Source organism: Taudactylus pleione, unplaced genomic scaffold, assembly GCF_031769625.1.
Source record: "Taudactylus pleione unplaced genomic scaffold, aTauple2 ptg000862l, whole genome shotgun sequence".
Taxonomy (NCBI): domain Eukaryota; kingdom Metazoa; phylum Chordata; class Amphibia; order Anura; family Myobatrachidae; genus Taudactylus; species Taudactylus pleione.
Genome location: NW_028285264.1, coordinates 2537076 through 2558531, shown reverse-complemented (window position 1 = coordinate 2558531; position 21456 = coordinate 2537076). Strand labels below are relative to the sequence as shown.

The 21456-nt window shown below is 43.3% G+C and overlaps 1 protein-coding gene across 1 annotated transcript in view; it reads left to right on the top strand.

Annotated features, from left to right (window-relative positions):
* The first annotated feature begins 3565 nt into the window (after positions 1-3565).
* Positions 3566-21456, top strand: part of LOC148474245 (C-type lectin domain family 2 member B-like) — an 892902-nt gene continuing 875011 nt past the window's right edge. The window contains exon 1 of the mRNA XM_088458894.1: positions 3566-3638. Within this exon, the coding sequence (XP_088315020.1) occupies positions 3566-3638 (73 nt within the window). The remainder of the gene's footprint in view (positions 3639-21456) is intronic.

Sequence of the window (21456 nt, the reverse complement as noted above, 5' to 3'; positions counted from 1 at the left end):
CCCAAAGCGTCTCCTGCATGCCCCTGTCGCTTTTCAGAAAATTCTGCACCACCAAGTTTATTGTGTGAGCAAAACATGGGACGTGCTGGAATTTGCCCAGATGTAATGCCCGCACAATATTGGTGGCGTTGTCAGATATCACAAAACCCCAGGAGAGTCTAAGTTGGGTAAGCCACTGGGCGATGATTTCCCTCAGTTTCTCTAAGAGGCTGTCAGTGGTGTGCCTCTTACTGAAACCAGTGATACACAGCGTAGCTTGCCTTGGAACGAGCTGGCGTTTCTGAGATGCTGCTACTGGTGACGCTGCTGCTGTTGCTGCGTAAGGTGATACATCTACCCAGTGGGCTGTCACAGTCATATAGTCCTTAGTCTGCCCTGTTCCACTTGTCCACATGTCCGTGGTTAAGTGGACATTGTGTACAATGGCATTTTTCATGACACTGAGGACACTTTTTCTGACGTTTCTGCACAGTCTCGGTATCGCCTGCCTAGTGAAGTGGAATCTAGATGGGATTTGGAACCAGGGACACACTACCTCCATCAATTGTCTAAATCCCACTGCATTAATGGCGGATACTGGACGCACGTCTAACACCAACATAGCAGTCAAGGCCTCAGTTATACGTTTTGCTTCAAGATGACTACTGTCGTACTTCATCCTCCTCGCTAAGGACTGTTGGAGGGTCAATTGTTTAGTAAAAGTAGTGGTGTTCCTACTTCCCCTCTGGGATGATGAATGACTCCCAGCAGCAGCAACAGCAGCAGCGGCAGCAGTAGGCATAGCAATGCAGGATCCTCCGGAGGAATCCCGGATAGGAGAGTCAGTCATGCCAGTGACATGGCCTGCAGGACTACTTCCGATCCTGACTAAGGAGGAAATTGACGAGGAGGGAGTTGACGGTGTGGTTTGCAGGCGCTTGGATACAACAGGACAATGGGATTTAGGTATCCCTGGACTGCTTACGGTCTTAGCCAAAGTTTCTGAACTTGACAGTAACTTTTTATGAACGCGCTGCAGGTGCCATATAAGGGAGGATGTTCCTAGGTGGTTGACGTCCCTACCCCTACTTATTTAACCTTTACATATGGTACATATGGCAAGACAGTTGTTGTCTGGATTTGGATAGAAATATTGCCAGACCAAAGAGGTGGAATGTTTGGTCTTCTGCCCAGGCATGACCGTGATGGGCTTTTTCATCCCACGGACAACTGTCTCCCCCGGAGCCAGATTTAAACAAACCATATCACTATCAGAATCCTCCTCGACAACTTCCTCCTCAGTGCCAGCTACACCAGTATCCTCATCCTGTTGTACTTCAACAGTGACATCTTCAATTTGCATATCAGCAAGTGGACTGTGGGTGCTCCTTTCAGCACTTGCAGGGGGCGTGCAAATGGTGGAAAGAGCCACCTCTTCCCGTCCAGTGCTGGGAAGGTCAGGCATCGCAACCACCACCACACTTGGACTCTCCTTGGGGATTTGTGATATCTTCTTAGAAAGCACAGTTCTTCGCTGTGCTTTTGCCAGCTTAACTCTTTTGATTTTTTTAGTGGGAGGAGGGCTTCCATCGTCATGTGAAGCTGAACCTCTAGTCATGAACATACTAGGGATCGACCTTAGCCGTTCCTTGCCACTCCGTGTCGTAAATGGCATATTGGCAAGTTTACGTTTCTCTTCAGCTGATTTAAATGTTTTTTTCAAGGTCATTTTCCTGAACTTTGTAATTTGGGATTGTATGTGCCCTCTATTATGACATTGGGCATCGGCCTTGGCAGACGACGTTGATGGCATGTTATCGTCTATGTCATGACTAGTGGCAGCAGCTTCAGCACTAGGAGGAAGTGGTTCTTGATCTTTCTCTATTTTATTTTTATCGGAGAAAGTCTGGGCCTCCATTTATGTTATATCGATTTGATATATACGTGCGGCTAAACACAGAAAATATTTTTTTATTTTTGCTGGAGAGTAGTGCACTTTGTGGGTTACACCACCCTTTAAGAAATGAACCAGCCGGCTCTTTACTTATGGGACACAGGCGCATGCTTGGCGCTGCTCCTTTGTTGATGCACGTGCGGCTACTGCGCACACAATTCACAAACACAGAAAATATATATATTTTTTTGTTTGGAGTGTACTTTGGGGGTTACAGCACCCTTTAACGGTCAAGCCAGCCAGCCCTTTACTTATGACACAGGCGCACGCTTGGCACTTCTTTGTTGATGCACGTGCGGCTACTGCGCACACAATTCACAAACACAGAAAATATATATTTTTTTGGTTTGGAGTGTACTTTGGGGGTTACAGCACCCTTTAACGGTCAAGCCAGCCGGCCCTTTACTTATGACACAGGCGCACGCTTGGCACTACTTTGTTGATGCACGTGCGGCTACTGCGCACACAATTCACAAGCACAGAAAAAATATTTTGTTAGTTGGTTTGTAGTGTACTTTGGGGGTTACAGCACACTTTAACGGTCAAGCCAGCCGGCCCTTTACTTATGACACAGGCGCACGCTTGGCACTACTTTGTTGATGCACGTGCGGCTACTGCGCACACAATTCACAAACACAGAAAAAATATTATTTTTTTAGCACTTGGGGGGAACACCCCTGATGGACAGAGCACCCCCTGGACAACACTACAGCACCCCTTTAGGACTGGGACACTGCACAGGACTTTGGAGTGGACACAGCCCCTATGGAGAACTGACTGCACAACACAGTCCAGCCAGCCCGTATGGACTTTGAAGTAGTGGACACAGCCCCTATTAACAGCAGCACAGCACAGCACAACACAGCCAGCCCCTATGGACTTTGAAGTAGTGGACACAGCCCCTATGGACAACAGCAGCACAGCACAGCACAGCACAACACTACTCTGCACTACACTACACTACACAGCCCAACTCCCACCCTCCCTCTTCACTGTCCACTGCCGAGTGAGAAAATGGCGCCGACGCGGGTACCTTATATAGGATCCAAAACCCACGAGACCCGGAAGGCGGGATGATGACGTTTTGCCTCGATTTCAGATCCGAGTCAGGCGGGAAAAGTCGAGCCTGACTCGGATCGGCCTCGGATCGGGGGGGCTCGGGGGGTCCGGATTTCAGAAATCCGAACCCGCTCACCCCTAGTATATACTGTAGGTGTGTGTGTATATACTGTAGGTGTGTATGTATATACTGTAGGTGTGTATGTATATACTGTAGGTGTTTGTGTGTCTATGTGTGTATACTGTAGGTGTGTGTGTGTATGTGTGTATATACTGTAGGTGTGTGTGCATACTGTAGGTGTGTGTATGCACGTGTGTATAAACTGTAGATGTGTGTGTGTATAAACTGTAGATGTGTGTGTGTATATACTGTAGGTGTGTGTGAGTATATGAGTGTATATCAGTATGCTTACTTACCCACATCCCTATTACTTAGATGTGAGGCTTGCTTATAGCTTACAGTGCAGTCATTGGTACAGATCTACTAATATAGCTTTATTAGAGCAGTTCCCTTTTTGGTGTCTCACTTCTTACCAGAGTCAGACCTCAGTAGGACGCAGAGAAGGTTATACCATGGCCGACATTGCCTATGCGGAGATGAACTTCACCAGGAAAGAAAAGTCACAAAACTCCGTGGTTCCAAAAGGTGAGAATTGTAATATATTTTATATATTATTATATATTTATTTAATAACTACAGTGTGTGTGTATATATATATATTGATATATAGTTCCAGATTTGATTCGGCACTCACTGTTTTGAATGAAAAATACTTGCTCCGGTGCCCTCCTATTACAGGGAAAGGCGTCCCCACCATATGCAAATGAAAGAGGCGGCACTCAGAAGACTTGTAAAACAAGTGAAGTGGTGCCATGCTTTCATTTACATCTTCATCTCATCAATGTTTCGGGGCCAACTGCCCCTTCATCAGGATGTCATAAATGATAACATTGATAATCAAACATGCTTTTATAACTCACCCCGCCGGACGTAACAATATTCACCAACCCTCTGCGCCACGCCGGGTCCCGGAACTCAGTCAACAAGCACACTGGTGATCATTGTGTGCAGCTGATGGTCATGCGGCCATGCCGGGCGCACAGGATGACAACACAATAATTATTCAGTAGTCATGGCAACTCTGTGTAACAGACATAATGACACATATAAATAAATGTGTACATTACAATAAACACACGTGGTGATAAATGAAAACAGCCAATCAATATGAAAAAAATCAACCTAAGTCAATTATATATAAAAAGAAACATTATGTGTAAAATATGAATATGTGAAAAAATATGTGATGATGTATGTGCTTAAATCGATCTGTATAACATTAGAAAACATATAATGTGAGTCTAAAAAACATGTAGTAATATTATTACAATGCCAGGTTACCCACAACACTGGCCAATAAATATATGCTGATAATACATGTGACTCTAATAAATATCTAATATCCTATATTATTGCCAGACTTTTGAAAACACCATCCATTTAATGTGTAAAAAATAACCATATACATAAAAAAGTGCTGAATAAAATGAAAACAAACAAAGAGTGTCAATAAATGGCATAAATAAAGCATAAAGATGATGTAAATGTATGAACATTATATATCACATTTCATGTCTAACACTAATCAAATAATGGACTACTATAAAATGTAATCACATGTAACCCATTGCTACTATACTAATATGGCAATAACGATGAAATATACATCTTATATCTTACATCATGTAAAGACATACATCGTACATCAAATCACCATATCGATACTCTGCAGGCATAGTAACAAATTGCCATGCCCACATGTACAGAAAAATACTTCAAATACAAGAAGGATATGAATATTCTTACTCAAATAAAAACACACAACTATCCTATGAACAAAATGTTCTATGGTAAATAAATGAAAACCAAAATGATCCAATATAGCAAAGAAGCTACATATAAATTAATGATGTAAAAACATCATAAAGAGCATCAGAACAATATGTATCCTAAAGACATGTTCAAAGATAGCAGCGTTTCATTTAAACCGCGAGGGGCCATAGTAACTAATCTGAAAATCCATGAAGCTTCAACAATTTTTTGGACCTGTCACCCCCTCTTATTGAATCTGGAACACGGTCAATGATCTTATAACGCACTGTGGCTATATTATGCTTCACAAAGGCAAAATGCCTGGCCACCGGTTGTTCACTGCTGCCTGACAAAAGCGCAGCTCTAATGGCGGCTCGATGTTGGGCCATTCTCTCTTTGAACTGGCGATCTGTCTTGCCCACGTAACATAACCCACATGGGCAAGACAGAACATACACCACAAACCGCGTGCTACATGTAAGGGGCCAGTTAATACTGAATTTCTTCCCTGAATAGGGATGAACAACATAATTCCCTGTCAGCACATATCTGCACGTGATGCAGCCAAGACATTTATAACATCCATTTTTCCTGCTTAAAAAACTAGTAACAGACGGTGTCTTAAAAGAAGTAATGTCTGTTTTCATTACATAGTCTTTGATGTTGCGGCTGCGTGTATAACTTGCCATGACTCGGGTGTCATGTAAAAGGGAAATACCTGGATAAGTAGCAATTATAGGCCACCATTTATTAACATGGGAAGACATATGACAACTATTTACATTAAATTCATTGACCCATGTTATCACCTTTATGAAGTTGTTTCTTTTCTTTAGGTACTAACAACTGCTGTCTGCTTTTACGTAATGCTTTATGCTTAGCTTAATGGGATACCCCGATGCAAAAATCTTTTCATTATCAAATCTAATTGTATCTCAGTTTCATTTTTGTCACTGGTTATCCTACAGACCCATTAAAAATTGGGAGTATGGTAGGCCAAACACAGTGGTTCGTGGATGAAAACTATTATATCTCAACAGAGTGTTCCTGTCAGTAGGCTTTACATACACCGATGTACTGATTGTAGAGTTGTTCATTTTAATATTAACATCCAAGAAATTAATCTCACTACAACTATATTGAGTGTGTCATGCCTTCAGCATAGGGTTTGTTATGTTACACTAATTCACATTAGCAGCCCCACCTAGTGGTCAGGACAGCAGCAGTTTAAATCCTTCTTAGCATTCCATAGCAGTCTAGCAATGCATTCTGGGCTAAAGGAGCTGTAAGCAGCCATTTTCCTTTCTCACATGGTCCCAGACAGTCATCATTACATATGCTCAACATGGTACAGTATCCAATGGTGAGTTCTAAGCTTCAACTGTGCCATAGATCTGCTTAGCCAGTTATGTTATGCATGTTAGCTGTACTATGTGACCCTACAGTCTATACTTTGCATACTGTATGTTACATGTTGTTTGCATATCCCATGTTATGTATATGTTTGCCTTGCATTCCCATGTACATATAGTAATTGCTTTTCATTGTTTGTTTTCAGTTTTATCACATAACTTATCATCGCTCATATCATCACTTATCATTTCTACACAAGTTCCTCTATCGAATAATAAACTCAGTTCTTCAGATCACATCTGACTGGATTATTGGAAGATAGAGTATTGGTTATGCTGGCTGCTCCAAATTTGTCAGACACTTAGTATGGGGCAGTACAGAGGGGTTAATTTGATAGGGATGGAGGAAGCATTTTGTGCAGAGACAATTGATAACAACTCTTGTATGTCTCCTCTCCAGAATATTAACAGATCATCGATGTATTGATAATACAAATAATATATTCAGAAATCACTGGATTTTCAAAAAGAGACTTTGTTCAACTTGCCACATGTATTGGCAAAGGACTGGGCTGCTGCAGAACCCATCGCGCATCCCGTCCTTTGTCCATAGAAAACACCATCAAACAAAAAATAGTTATGACTTAGGGTAAATTCAACAAGTGATAAGAAAAAACATAAATCAGAACCATCATATTTAGAATTATTAACCAGCAACTGTTCTACAGCCTTAATGCCCGCTCCATGCGGAATGCACATATAGAGACTCGACACATCGAGTGTCACCATAACAATATCAGTAGGTAATCTATCAAAAGATGACAAACGTCTTAATAAAGTTGTGGTGTCTTTTAAATAGGTGAAGGTGTCTTGGATGCAAGGTTGCAAATAAGTATAAACATAGATGGCAATAGCCTCACACAGAGAACCCCTGGCAGAAATAATGGGTCTGCCAGGGGGTTTCTGTGGATCCTTGTGCATTTTGGGTATAACATAAAAAATAGGCACTATTGGGTACTCTTGTCTTTCTAGTGATCCTACCAGTGATTATAAAAATGAATTAGATGTTTTGTTACAGCAAGCCAAATTAGAGGGTGTTGTTTCTAAAAATGTATGCAATAAGTTGATTACAGAGTACCCAATAGTGCCTATTTCTTATGTTATACCCAAAATGCACAAGACACTGGTCTGAGAAACAACTTAGTCTCTCCTTGCTTACAGATCTTGACCTCGACCATACGAACTTTTCCATCCTTGCATGGGAATGTCTTGGTGACAATACTCAAAGGCCAATCTTTACGTTGTGACTGACAATCTCTGACAAGCACAATATCACCAGGTTTTAGGTTGGGTTTGGCAACTTGCCACTTAGTCCTTGGCTGCAGGGTAGAGATATATTGTCTTTTACACCTGTCCCAAAAGGTGTTTGCTAGGCTTTGAACTTGCCTCCATTGTCGTTTGAATAAGTCTTTGTTGGTGAACTCTCCAGAAGGAGCATAGATAGTCCCAGTCTTCTGAGTAAGAAGAGTAGCAGGAGTAAGTAGAAGCGGATCTTCTGGGTCATTAGAAACTGAAGTCAAAGGTCTGGCATTAATGATAGCTGAGACTTCAGTCATGAAAGTTGTTAAACTCTCGTGAGTAAGTCTTGCAGTACCTACTTGTAGGGATACGGAATCAAGGATTCTGCGTATGATGCCAATTGTCCTTTCCCATGTACCTCTCATATGAGAAGAATGAGACGGGTTGAAAGTCCATGTACAACTTTGCTCACTGAGGTATCTCTCTACACCTTTAGTGTTGATGTTTGAGTGAATTTGTAGTTCTTTGGTTGCGTAAATATTTTGGCAGTGATGCCAACCTATGCATTCAGTCACTCTTAGAGATGTGGCACATTTAAATTAAGGGGCTATATGAGTTAGGCAGGTAATTGGTCTAAGAAGTGATTTCCAAGTTGAGAATCTTTGGAATCTGTGTGGCTCAAGTTGACAATGTGAGATCATGGTATGGATCATTGTCACAGCTAGCACTGCAGCACAAAGTTCTAGCCTGGGTATGGTACGGTATGCTCTGGAAGTGGTGCTAACTTCGCTTTGCCCATGACAAACCCAATATGACACTGGCCTCTAATATCCACAGTTTTAAGATATGCAACAGCGGCAATTGCTTGGATTGAAGCATCAGAAAATACACATAGTCTCTGGTTTCGTACTTCTGTAAAAGGCACAGGAGCATATGAATGTGTAATATAAAGGTTGGTTAAGGTGAACAGAGAACTTTTCCACTCCTCCCACAAATCTCTTTTCTGAGGAGACAGTGGCGCATCCCAGTCGGATGACTCGCAGGTTAGGTCTCTGAGCAAGGCTTTACCTTTGATAGTGACAGGAGCAGCAAATCCTAAGGGGTCATACAAGCTGTTTATAGCAGACAAGACATCTCTGCGGGTGTAGGGTCTTTCCCTACTGTTCACTTGAAGGTAAAGGAGTCAGATTTTAAGTCCCATAAGAGTCCAAGGCTACATTGAGCTGGTGCAGAATCCGTTCCTAACTCTATATCCCTTAAGTCACTGGTATGATCTTGAGAAGGGAAGGCTTCCATCACTCTTTTGCTGTTGGAAGCTATTTTGTGAAGCCTGAGATTAGAGCAGGCAAGCATTTCCTGAGCTCTCTTGAGGAGGCTGATTGCTGTCTCATCCATTGGCATAGATTTTAAACAGTCATCTACGTAGAAATCTTTTTCCACAAGTTGTCTAACATCAGAACCATACTCTAGCTCACCCTCTTGAGCTAAACATCTGAGTCCATAGATGGCAACTGCAGGGGAAGGGCTATTACCAAAGAGGTAATCATTTAGAGGGGTCATTGTCTCTGAACCAAAAGAATCTTAGGAAATTCCTGTCACTTTCCCTCATGAGGAGCAATGAAACATTTGTTGAATGTCCGGTGTGAAGGCAATAGAGTCCTTGCGGAAACAAATGAGTACTCCAAGGAGTTTGTTGTTAAGGTCTTGTCCTGTCAGGAGAACATCATTTAAGGAGATGCCTTCAAACTTGGCACTGGAATTAAGCACGACTCTGAGCTGACCTGGTTTCTTTGGGTGGTATACTCCAAACATTGGTAAGTACCAGAATTCATCTGTGTCTTTAAGAATGGGAGCTATCTCAGCATGACTGTTCTCAAATATTTTGTCCATGAAAGATCTTTCATTTCTGGCTTCTTGTGGAAGTTGCATTTTAGTGAAGAGAAGCATTTAAATACTTGTTCTCTGATGTTAGGTAAGCGCCGTCTGTGTGTTTTAAAGGGTAGAGGTGCAACCCAACTGTTGGCATCATCTTTGACTAGTCCCTTTTTCATTATTTCCAGGAATAGATTGTCTTCTATGGACATTGCGACTTGATCATCCGTTTTTGTGCTTTGGACGACTGTGCACCCCAAATGTTCTTGGTAGCTGTCACAGATGGTTTTCACTAGGGGAGTCTATGACAGTGCAGTGTGGTAGTTCCTTTATGAGGAAGTGATTGTGACATGGTTGAAATAGAGAAGGGCGTCCGTTTTCTAAAGTACAGGTAAGCATGCTGTTGACGGTAGCTGGTTTATGCACATTTCCAAGACATACTTCTCCTATTATGACCCATCCTAGATCTAATCTTTGAGCATAAGGAGCATTGTATGGACCGTTAATCTGACTTCTGACTTTGTGGACTCGTAAGATATCTCTCCCAATGAGTAGAATTATCTGGGCTAGTGGGTCCAGTTCTGGTATCAGATGTGCTATACGTTTTAAATGTGCCTGATGGATAGCTGCGTCTGGTGTGGGGATTTCAGACCTATTATCAGGGATCTCATTGCATTCAGTGATAGTGGGTAAGGGAAGGCATGTCTTTCTGTCTAAGGACTCGACTTGATAGCCGATTACTCTCTTCCCCATTGTCTCAAAACTCCCTGCACAACTCCTTAAGGAGTATGGAGTGCTGGGTCCTTTGATGTTAAAGGTCTCAAAGAAGGTTGCTCTGGCTAGAGACTTGTTACTTTGGTCATCTAGGATTGCATAAAGTTTGACAGCTTTCTCTGGTTGACCATTGGGGTAGACTCTGACTGAACAGATTTTGGTGCAAGATTTGCCACTAATAGTGTCTTTGCAGACTTCAGTACATTGAGAAGTTATCTCTGGTATGACTGCAGTAGTGTCTCTTTGCTCCACACTGAGCTCCCCGCCATGCTCTTTGTCCCCATAACTGTGTTGTAAAGTCAGTGGGGAAGGTCCAGGGTGTAGAGCTGTGTTGTGTTCTGTGCTGTGACATTCTATGCAGTTAACACTAACCTTACAATCCTTGGCAAGGTGGGTTGTAGAAGAGCAGCACTTGTAGCAGATGCCGATTTCTCTTAGGAATGCTTTGTGGTTCTCCAGGGACTTTTCTCTGAAGGCTTTGCATGTCAGGAGAGGATGCGGTTTGTTATGCAGGGGACACTGCTTGGCAGGATCTTTATCTTTGTTCTCTTGATGAGTAGAATTGGTAGACCTGTGGGAAGAATCCGTATAATGCACATTAGTCTTGTGAACTGCGACTGACATTTTGCGTGGCTTAGGTATAATAGCTTTTGAGCTGGTTTGGGCAAAGGCAAAACTAGGATCATTCCTGGTCTAAGCTTGTTGGTGCACAAAGTCCACAAAAACAGAGAATGGTGGAATGGTACGTTGTGCCGCTGCTTATATTTGGAACCATGGGTGAGCCATTGCTCCTGCAGATTGTAAGGTAGCTTTTGCACTATAGGGTTAATGCCTCTCGCTGTGTCGAGGAAGGCAAGTCTTGGTAAGTCTCCCTCACACTTGGCTACTTGAAGCTCCATTAGTAGGTCACTTAATTCTCTCAGTCTCTGATAGCTTTTGTTAGGTAACCTAGGGAAATCATCAATTCTTTTGAATAGTGCACTTTCCATTATCTCTGGTGAGCCATAGCACTCATTTAATCTATCCCAGATCTTGTTAAGGCCATTCTCAGGGTGGTTAATATTGATCACTCTTAACCTTCTAGCATGTTCAGCAGATTAATTCCCAAGCCATTTAATTAAAAGGTCTATCTCTTCCCTATGTGAAAGGCCTAACCCTCTGATTACATTTTGGAAAGAGGATTGCCAGGCTCTGAAGCTCTCAGGGCGATCATTGAACTTTGAGAGTCCATTTGTGACCAGCTCACAGCGAGCAAGAAACTTGGCAAAGTCTAATGTGTCTTGATTGGCTCTAGGAGATGCTGTTTGTGCAGTAAATGGTGCGTGGTCATACCTGTTAGGATTGTTTGGTTCCTGTTGGCTTGTATCATACCACTTTTGTGTGCGGGTAGTTGTGCCTTTGTTGTAGTTTGCAGATTCAGACACCTGGTGTGGGGGAAGATTGTCCCTCATGGGTTCCCTGTGTCTAGAAATCTCTTGTTTGCAAGTTTGCAGTTCACTGTTGACTAGTGGGGGCGCTGTATAGTGTGTTTGTCTTGTTTCACTGATGAAATCTGAATGCATGCTTTGTACTGATTGAGGTTTGCTGTCCATTTTGGATGCTTGATTTACATATTCTGATGGGCATTGCAATGAATTCTGTGATCCAAGCTCTGTGTCAAGCACATTGATCTTCCTTATATTAAGAAGTTCTACAGATTGTAAGAATTGTGCTTCAGCGATAGCAGCTGCTGCCTCCTTCTCTGCAGTGAGCTTCTCACTAATTGCTTCTAGGCGCTGTTTCTCCATAACTCTTTCTGCATCAGACGTGACCTCTCCATGTCTCTTTCTGCATCCAGACGTGACCTCTCTATTCCTTTCTCTGCTTCTAAACCTGATTTTTCTATTTTCAATCCCATCTCTTGTTCAGCAAAGGTGGCCCGCACTTTTGCAGCTTCCACTTTTGCGCGTGCCATTATGGCTGCATTGCTGACAGATAAAGATTTGGAGGAACTAGAGACTTGGGACCTTGTTTTGTATGAAGATGTCGTTTTCTGTGACATGATGATGGAACAGAAATGCTTGACTGTGTAGAGGCTGCTGTATTGTAATGTGCAGATAACTGAGCTGACACTGTAGCAGGTCTCTGAGCAGTCAGGGTATTGGGACTGTTGTTAGGCTGTTTGATTGTGCAGGGACTGTTGTCTTGCCATATGCAGGTGGCTGTACTGACAGTGTGAAATTCCTGTGTAGTCAATGGCAGTACTCCTATTGCTGAGCTGCCATGGTTAGACTGTATAGAAACTCTTGTGCTGTCATATGCAGATAGCTCTGGCTGGGAGTGTAACAGATCTGTGAGTCTGTATGTGTCCCACTTGCTGAAAGAAAATGTTGCTGACAAAGTCAGATATATGCATCAGATGCTGGAAGCCCGATGTTTTACTGTACTGCCCCGTCTGACCACCCACAGCTATAGCGAGCGGCCAAAAAGATGGTTGCGATGGTCAAGACCATCGCGACCATCTTGCTTGCGACGAGACCCTTGTGGTAGGGTCTCGTTGCTGCAAGCCCTGTAGTGCTTTCGGCTCTATCAGAGATGAGAGCACTCCCACTGACATCACTTTTGATGTCAGTGGGGCCGGCCCCAGATGGTAGGCGTTCCCATGGGAACGCATCCATCTGGGCAGTCATGCCCCTGGCATGCCCACCAAAGGGGGCGTGCTGTCACTCACCATTGACAGCATGCCCCCTTTGTAGCAAGACCCAGAGCGACGGCTTGGTTGTCGCTATCCGGTTCTCGCGCATGCGCATGACGGAGCCAGCTCCCTCATGCGCATGCGCAATGGGTCAACATCGACCCACTTGCGAGCGCTCAGTGCTTGCGAACGGGTCTGAATCAGGCCCAGAGTCATAACAAAATCTAGTTTGGGACCTGTATAGTGTTCATTAGACTCAAGCAGTATACGCATAGCTTCAACACCTAGAGAGTGTGGTATGCTAGTATCTAAACTAACCACAACATTACGCACCTTAGGCAAGGTATACAAAAAGGGATTCTTTGGAAAGTCACATGTAAGCACCTCCAAGGTAGACTTATCGATAATGCCATTTTCAAGTGCAGTGAGCAAAAATAGAGTCTATGGTCCTGATTCAGACCCACTCGCGAGCGGCTGTCCGCTCGCAAGTGGGTCGATGTTATGGACTGAGCATGCGCACGACGGAGGGAGCTCCGTCGTGCGCATGCGCCAGACGCGACGAGTGAAGGAAAGTCCTTCGCTCGTTGTGTCCGATCAAAGGGGGCATGCTGTCAATGTTGATTGACAGCACGCCCCCTTTGGTGGGTGTGCCGGGGCCGTGCCTCCCTGACGGGGGCGTTCCCACGGGAACGCCTCCCGTCAAAAGCCGGCCCACTGACATCACTAGTGATGTCAGTGGGAGTGATTTTGGCTCTGATAGAGCCAAAATCACTCCGGAGCTTGCGGTTGAAAACCTCAACCGCAGGCTCCGGCTCGCAATTTCGATGGTCGCGATGGTCACGACCATCGCGGCCAACACAATGCACGCTCATATAGCCTGTGGGTGGTGACCCACAGCTATACGAGCGCCCAGGAGGACGCTCCATTTTCATGGAGCCCGGCCCTCATTCAGAGCGTGCGCTCTGCTCAGAGCGTACGGCTCTGAATGAGGGCCTATATCCTTTTTGAATTGTAATGTACAATCCAGATCAAGTCTTTTACAAACCGATTCATCGCTTAGCTGCTTATTGATATCTTCTATATATGTGGTATGGTCCTGAAGGACAAGGGCCCCGCCCTTGTCGGCTGGCCTAGCCACAATTGACTTGCAGTCTCGTAGGGTATTGAGGGCATGATATTCTTCCTTTGAAAGGTTTTTAAAATTATTAGTTTTGTTTTTAACAGACTCTGCTGCTGTCTGGTCCAACATATGTCTGTAACTTTTAATAGATGCATTATGCGATTGGGGGTCAAAATGTGATTTGTTCTTTAAAGGATGATTCATAGGGGCCAATTGGACTTTACCAGGTTTATTGTGAAAATATTCTGTTAATTTCAAATTTCTTTGATGCCTCCACAAGTCCACCGACCAATCAAAAGCACTAAATTTGGCTGAGGGAACAAATGACAGTCCTCTGTTTAATAATGACTTGATCCGATGGCGTCAGATCATGAGAGGACAGATTAATAATCAGGTGCTCCGATTGTATTTCCCTCTGCCTCTTTCCTTGCCCCCCGCAGTGGGTCTTGGTACGTACCCTACCGTGCCCCTGGCATGGGTAGTTACCCCTAAAGGGTTTTTTGTTTGGAGGTACCTGGTGTTGACTCTACCTCACTTTGTGTTAACACTTCACCGGATGAAGGATCTAAAAGATACTTTCTGGGTGCTCTCGAACGGAACCTTTCCTGTCTTCTCACCTGTAAATGTCAATGTATTTTTAAATTAAATACATTGACACCAAATGGCTTGAATGAGACTATAAGCTATACTCGCTTCCTGTGAAAATAGTCACCGTTTATTGTATTAGAAAGTTGTTGTTCATTGGCAGAGTAATAGGAAGTGTAGTGTTGAAGATATCTGTCCAACATAAATATACCTTGACTAGCTAACTTTGAATGTTTGTTTTAGTTAGATCTTATTATAATTAGGGGTGAGTGGGTTCGGTTCTACTCAGTTCCATTCGGATTTAAAAACCGAATCTTATTGGCTATCAGCTGTCACGAGTTTTGGATAGCCAATAAGATTCGGTTTTTAAAACCGAACGGAACCGAGTAGAACCGAATCCGCTCACCCCTAATTATAATGCCTTAGTCAGGGTTGCCGACCCTCCTGATTTGGCCAGGAGCCTCCCGATAATCAGGTGCATCTCCCGGCCCTCCGGAAAGGCAGGCAAGCCACCCGGCGGCCGCCGATCCCCCTGAAATTTACTTTTAACCCCCGCTGCGAGGCCGGCCAGTAAAGCAATTCATGATGAATCGCGTAATTTTGGCCCTACCCCCTGCTTCACAATGCCTGTATTATCGGCATTGTGTATCGGGGGCGGGGCCAAATGATGCGATCACGTGACCACGCTCCCGTGATGCCTACAAACATCAGGCACCCATCCGGACACGCCTCTTTTTCCGGCCATGCCCCCCGCTGCCCTGCCGATCTGGCTGCTCCCTCCAGAAAGTCGGCAACTATGGCCTATGTAAGATTTACATCAGGCATATTGTGAGTATTACCATTTTTTTCTGATACTATTTGTGTTTTCTAAAAACAGTTGTTATCCTATAATTGTCAAGCACTTTGAATTACTTCAGGCGCTTGGGGTATGTATGCGCTTGATATATGATATGCACATTTTACTGATTTTATTATGTTTATGGTTTCTATGACAACGGCCTGACCCCTGTCTTCCTGACTTGCGGATGAGGTCATGACACCCGCAGCCGGAAGTCGGGTGCCCGGCATTGATGTGCATGAGGGTGGTGGTGATGTGATTTAGGTAAGTTGTATTACAGTGTTTTTGACCTTGAAATAAGATGTAGTAAAGCATCTGAAATGTTGGTCTGTTCAGCTGTGAGCTGTGGTCATTTCTTTCTGAAGTCCCTGGAGTGCTGTCCATTTCATACGTATGTATATATATATATATATATATATATATATATGTATATATATATATTTAGGAGCCGTGAACAATAACATTTTATCTATAAATACTGTATGTTGCTTCCCTGTAGATGTTCCTTGGCTGATGTCTGGGAGAGAATCTCTGATGCAGAATAAACAGATTACACAACAAGGGAGATTTATTAAAGTTTCTACAAATGAAACTGGTGGTGTTGCCGATAGTAACCAATAAATGTTGTCGATCATTTTCTGGGATGCCATATAGAAATGATACTAGAGGTGGATTGTTATTAGAGATGTGTGAGGACCCATGTTTTGGTTTTGGTTCTAATTCATCATTGTGTTGTGATTTTGGTTCTGTATCTTTTTCCAAAATTGATAAAAACAGATAATATCGCATAATTTCAGCCTTTTGTTGTTCCTACAATATTATTAGCCTGAATAACATTAATTTCTAGTCATTTAATTAATTTTGACCACCTCACAGCTCACAATATTGTTCACCTAAGGCTGCAGTGAGCTGGCTGGCTAAACTAAGCACCTGAGCAGCAGCACAAACATACGGATATTTAAAAGAAAAGAGCACATCTATGAAATATTGCCACACATCAGTCGCAAACAGGATTGCAATTTAATAAACTATACAACCACATAGAAACCAAGAATGTTTTCATTAATCAAGAATTAGATCAGAGGACCTAGGGCAGTACATGGAACTGTAGTATGTCTGTAGTGGAAGACAGGTAAAGGAAGGAAGGATTGATTTATCAGTTTCTATAATTGTTTTATTAATTAAGATAAAAAAGACAAAAAATAAAAAAGTGACAGAATGGAGCATATTTGGTATTATTCAATAACATGCACTAGAGCAGTGGTGACAACCACGGGCCCTTCCAGCTGCAGTGGAACTACGCATCCCAGCATGCACTGCCACAGTTTTGCTATTAGGGCATGCTAAAACTGTGGCAGAGCATGCTGGGATATGTAGTCCCACAGCAGCTGGAGGCCCGATTTTGACACCACTGCACTAGAGAAATTATTACCAGCAGTCAACAGAAATGTTTGCAAACTTTTAGATCATGGATAAGCCAAAAATCCTCTTCTTGTTGACTAGATTTAGGAGACAAAGGGGCCTATTCATCAAATGATAAATGGCCAAGTAACCATGCGGAAATGCCAGTTTCCGCATTTTTAAGTTACCGGCCATTCATCATTAGGGGTCTCCCCCCCCCCAGTATTCAGCAAACTCCGAAAACTGAAAGTTTTCGAAGTTTGCCCCAGTTGGGCGCAGTTGTCCCCTCACCGAAGCAATGATGAATTGCTCCAGTGTCAGGCTTCCCCCGCTGCGAGTTGGTTACTAAAGTATACCTTGCAGTGAGTCCAAACTTCATCATCGGAGGCCATACGGCCTTCAATGAAGAATAGGCCCCTAAAACATGATATTATCCCTTATACTAAGACTCTCTAGTGCAACTTATATATATACTACAGGCATTTGTTATCCAATTAGTAAGGAGGGAGGGAGGAGGGGTGGAGGGGTAGTATGGTGGGTCAGCCTCCAAATATTTGTTAGTGTAAGAAAGGCTGATGTGAAGTTTGCAGTTCTGAAATCCAAAATATTAATTTTCTTGGCCTCTTGTTTCAGCCCTTGTTTAGGAATACTTGGCAATGAACATTGTATTATTTTATGGTTAAAATGTGATGCAAATTAGTAATGTATTAGTGCAGTAACCAATAAAAATGTTTGTCTATGCAGAAATGACCATCCCCAATACCCCCGAAAAATTACAGCCCATAATGAAAAGTGATGCAAAGTAAAATAACACAAAGCTACTTTGTACAGTGGGGGCTAAAAATGTTTTTTTCTTCCTCCCAATAGTTAAAATGATTGTCTGACATCCTAATTTGTTGCTGTTAAAATAATCCTCCATCATTTTATTGATGGTACTGTATTATATTGAGTCATGGTAGAGGTTTCAATTATTTGGAGCAATTCTTTTAGGCTTGACCAGATGTCTCCCAGGTTGCAGCTTAGGATCGGCCATTACTCGCCTCAGCGCTGGCTTCCCCTGATCTCTAGAAAGGTCAGACTCCAGGTGCTGCGGCAAGTGATGCTGCGAGGATTATACCTGGGGTCTGCTAGGATGTCCATGTGCTCACTCGGTGATGTGGTTTCTGCAGTTACCATCATGGAGGAAGCCATGATAGTCTGTTAGTCTGTTTTCACCATTCTTCTGTAACAGTGCTGCGTCTAAAGCCACAGTGTGTGAACTTTGTACATTCATTGAGTACCATCTCGTGATACCAATCTCCTATGCCAGTTCTGTGTCTGAAGCTGCAGTGGGCGTATTTAATTAACATCTCATTACATCATCCTCCAGTGACAGCTCTGTGTCAGAAAACCATTAAGTGTGTATTCTATAAATCAGTTTAATTCTAAACCTCCAATATCTATCCCCTATGTTTTCCGGTGATAGTGTTCTTCCATTTGTACCCACTTGTGCTGGATACATGACCAAAGGGCCGCGACCTGCTTATTGACTGCAGTTTAAGCCCAAATCCTGCTTGGAGGGGTCACTGGTGAACAGTTCCCAGTAAATTAAGCTGCACATCCACTAGCATATATAAATGAGCGATTGAATGATTATGACATTGTAATCATTCAATTGCTCATTAATCATGCACAAATCATGCACTATAATGTTGGAAATGACCAGCGATGTACGCTCCCACTGGTAGTTTCCAACATCAATCATCACCTGAACATGATGGTCACACTGCCAACAACAACAGATTGGCCATGTTCGGGGAGGGAGGATGCCTACACTGAATGACATATTGTTCAGTGTAGGCACTATAGGGGATGAAGAACAACTGTACGATTACAATGTCATAATCATACTGTCGTTACGCTATTTGCTAGTGGATACATGGCTTTAGACTCCGCGTCTTTGGTCAGGTCTCACCAACATCCGCTACTAGTGGATGAAGAAGACACTGAACCAGGCCCCTCATCTCCTTTTCCTTCCTCAAACTGGATCCACATCTTCTAACTCCATATTAGAGAAACACCCTAGCCAGATCATGACAATGTCATAATGGCAATTTGCAGGATACTGTAAACTAAAGCACTGAGACTGTGTCATGTCATGTGCCACTTGAGCTGACAATTTGCTTACAAGGAGCTCTTGCTATCTCTTAAGATGTGTTAGCTGGAAAGTAAGACATTACGTACACCTTAAACCTAATATCAAGCATAGTTACCAATATTTAGAGATCCAATCTTGACAACCCTTTAGTCCTAGTGAAGCAAATACAGAACTTGATTTACAAGTCTAAAATACTTAGCAGAATCACTTAATTTAAACTCCTTTAGTTTCTCAAGCTGCTGTTCCAATAGCTTAATAAAGGGAATCACCTGACGCAGGCTGGCAGAGTCTAAACTCACTTCATTGATTGCTACTTCAAATGGTTTTAGAAGCTTGCAAAAAATGGAAAGTATTTTTCACTGTGATGGACTATGGTACATTCCCCCTCCTCCTCTCTCTATGTCATGGCTTGTTGTATAGATTTGGATGGCTTGTTGCTGTTCCTCCATTTTCTGAAGCATATAAATGTTGGAATTCCACCTGGTCACTACCTCTTGCTTCATTTGATGGCATGACAAAGTGAACTCTTAGCTGGTAGCTGAATGTCAAAAATGTCCAGCAATTTTACTGGCCACAGACAGCATCTCCTGCATGCCTCTTTCATTTTTTAGAATATTTTGAACCACCAAGTTTATTGTGAGGGCAAAACATGGGATGTGTACAAATTCACCCAGTTGTAATGTGCCTGAGAATAAAGAGACCGATGGAAGCATAATTGGATGGTGTTTGACATTGCAAAATAGAAGAGAAAAATATATCCCACAGGTTTTTAGATTCTGTCTGATATTTAGAAGCTGATAAGCTGCCCTGATTACCAGACTAACTGTGAGAGGCTAATAAAGTGTACTTCAGTCTCAGTAGTCAGTCTCTCAATGCCCGAGGAACAGGCCAGAGGCCTGTAGAGAGACACTGTGATTAATGAATGTAAGTGCTGTGCTAAAGACTTCTGTTTTGTAAAATGGATCTTAGGGCCTGATTCAGATTCACTCGCTTGGATGCGTAGCTGCTGATGTTTCGCAATGTGCACATGTGTATGCATCGCAATGCACATGTGTAAACTAGTCCATGCAATTGCAAAGTGATCACCCCATGTTTAAAGACACCCCGCCAGAATGAGTGACAGGTCAAGCCATTTGTGGGTGGTGACAGGTGTTGAACGATGAAAACAGGGGAGTGGAGGTGTGAATGCAGGCATGTCTGTGCATCTTAATGCCATTCCAGAGGCATGCTTTATTAAGACGGAGAGTCATAGTACACATCACCTGGCTGGATTTGACACTGACTTGCTCACAGTGCCTGCGGTAGGGTAAGGTCAGCCACAAGTGCTGTGTTCGCTTCTGATGATACTTGATGTTATCGATGGTTGCATACACTTCCTGGAGATGACATTTATAAGTGGGCATCTTAAGATAGGATGGTGGGCGTCTGCCTACACAGGGTGATCGCATGCCAAAATATAGTGGGCGTGCTTATGCCTTGCCGTGTGATCGCCTAACTTGCTGTTAGTTAGCCGAATTTGCATGCGCATTGAGCGAGCGAACACATCTAGCGAGCGGGTCTGAATTGGGCCCTTAGGTCTCTGCATCCTGAGAGAGGAAATCATGTTGTTTAATATAGAGATGGACAGGCCAGGATTTACTTTTATGCTTTGTTTATGTTTGTGTTGCTAATAAAACTAGCTGCAGTTACTTGTACCAAGGCCTGGCACTTCTGTACTACTTGGCTGCTGCAGGACAAGTGCAATCATTTACCCCAGGAAACGGCACCGTCGCCCCGATCTTTGCTCAATGCTATAAAATAATATGTTACTTGGGGTGAATATAGCTGCACCCGCCACACTCTGTGCCTGATTCAGGGGTGGATGCAGTGTTGGTGTAGCACATAAACAGCCGATATTGTTGTTCTGCGCATCCTGTTGTTACTACCGGGAGCCACAAAATTAATTTGGCTGCAGAGGGAGGTAATTATGGTGGGATTTTCTGGGTGGTAACAGGGGGGTGGCTAGTCATACGTGGGTGTGACACAGGTATGTTGTAAACAGGTGCGCTCACTCAGGCGGCCATGTTTAGATAAATAATCTGCTCTTCCATAGGGCTGGTGCAATGTTCCTTGGTTAGACAGATTTGTCAGACGGTGGATTAGTGCTGCAGCTGGTGAAGGTCTCTGCATGAATACTATCGGCAGAAGGTGGAGATGCGGATTAATGGCGTGCAGCTGTGAATATGGGTGCGATTCTAAGTCAGACTCACCGGTGTCATGTTTGAGTCTTACACAGCGATTGTGTCTGTTACTTTATGCTAATACTGGTATAAGTGCTTCTGTGATGTACATCAGTGCGTCTGAAAGTGCCAGGACTGGGAACCCACTTTGTGCATCTTTAGACGCCACCATCAGATGCAGCAACAAATCTTATACCAGCCCCTGCCAGGTGCAGAATCTCAGCAGAGGCTCCAATGTGCTCCTATAACACACTGGTGAAACTCCCATAACACACTGGTGACACTCCCATAAAACACTGGTGACGCTCCCATAACACACT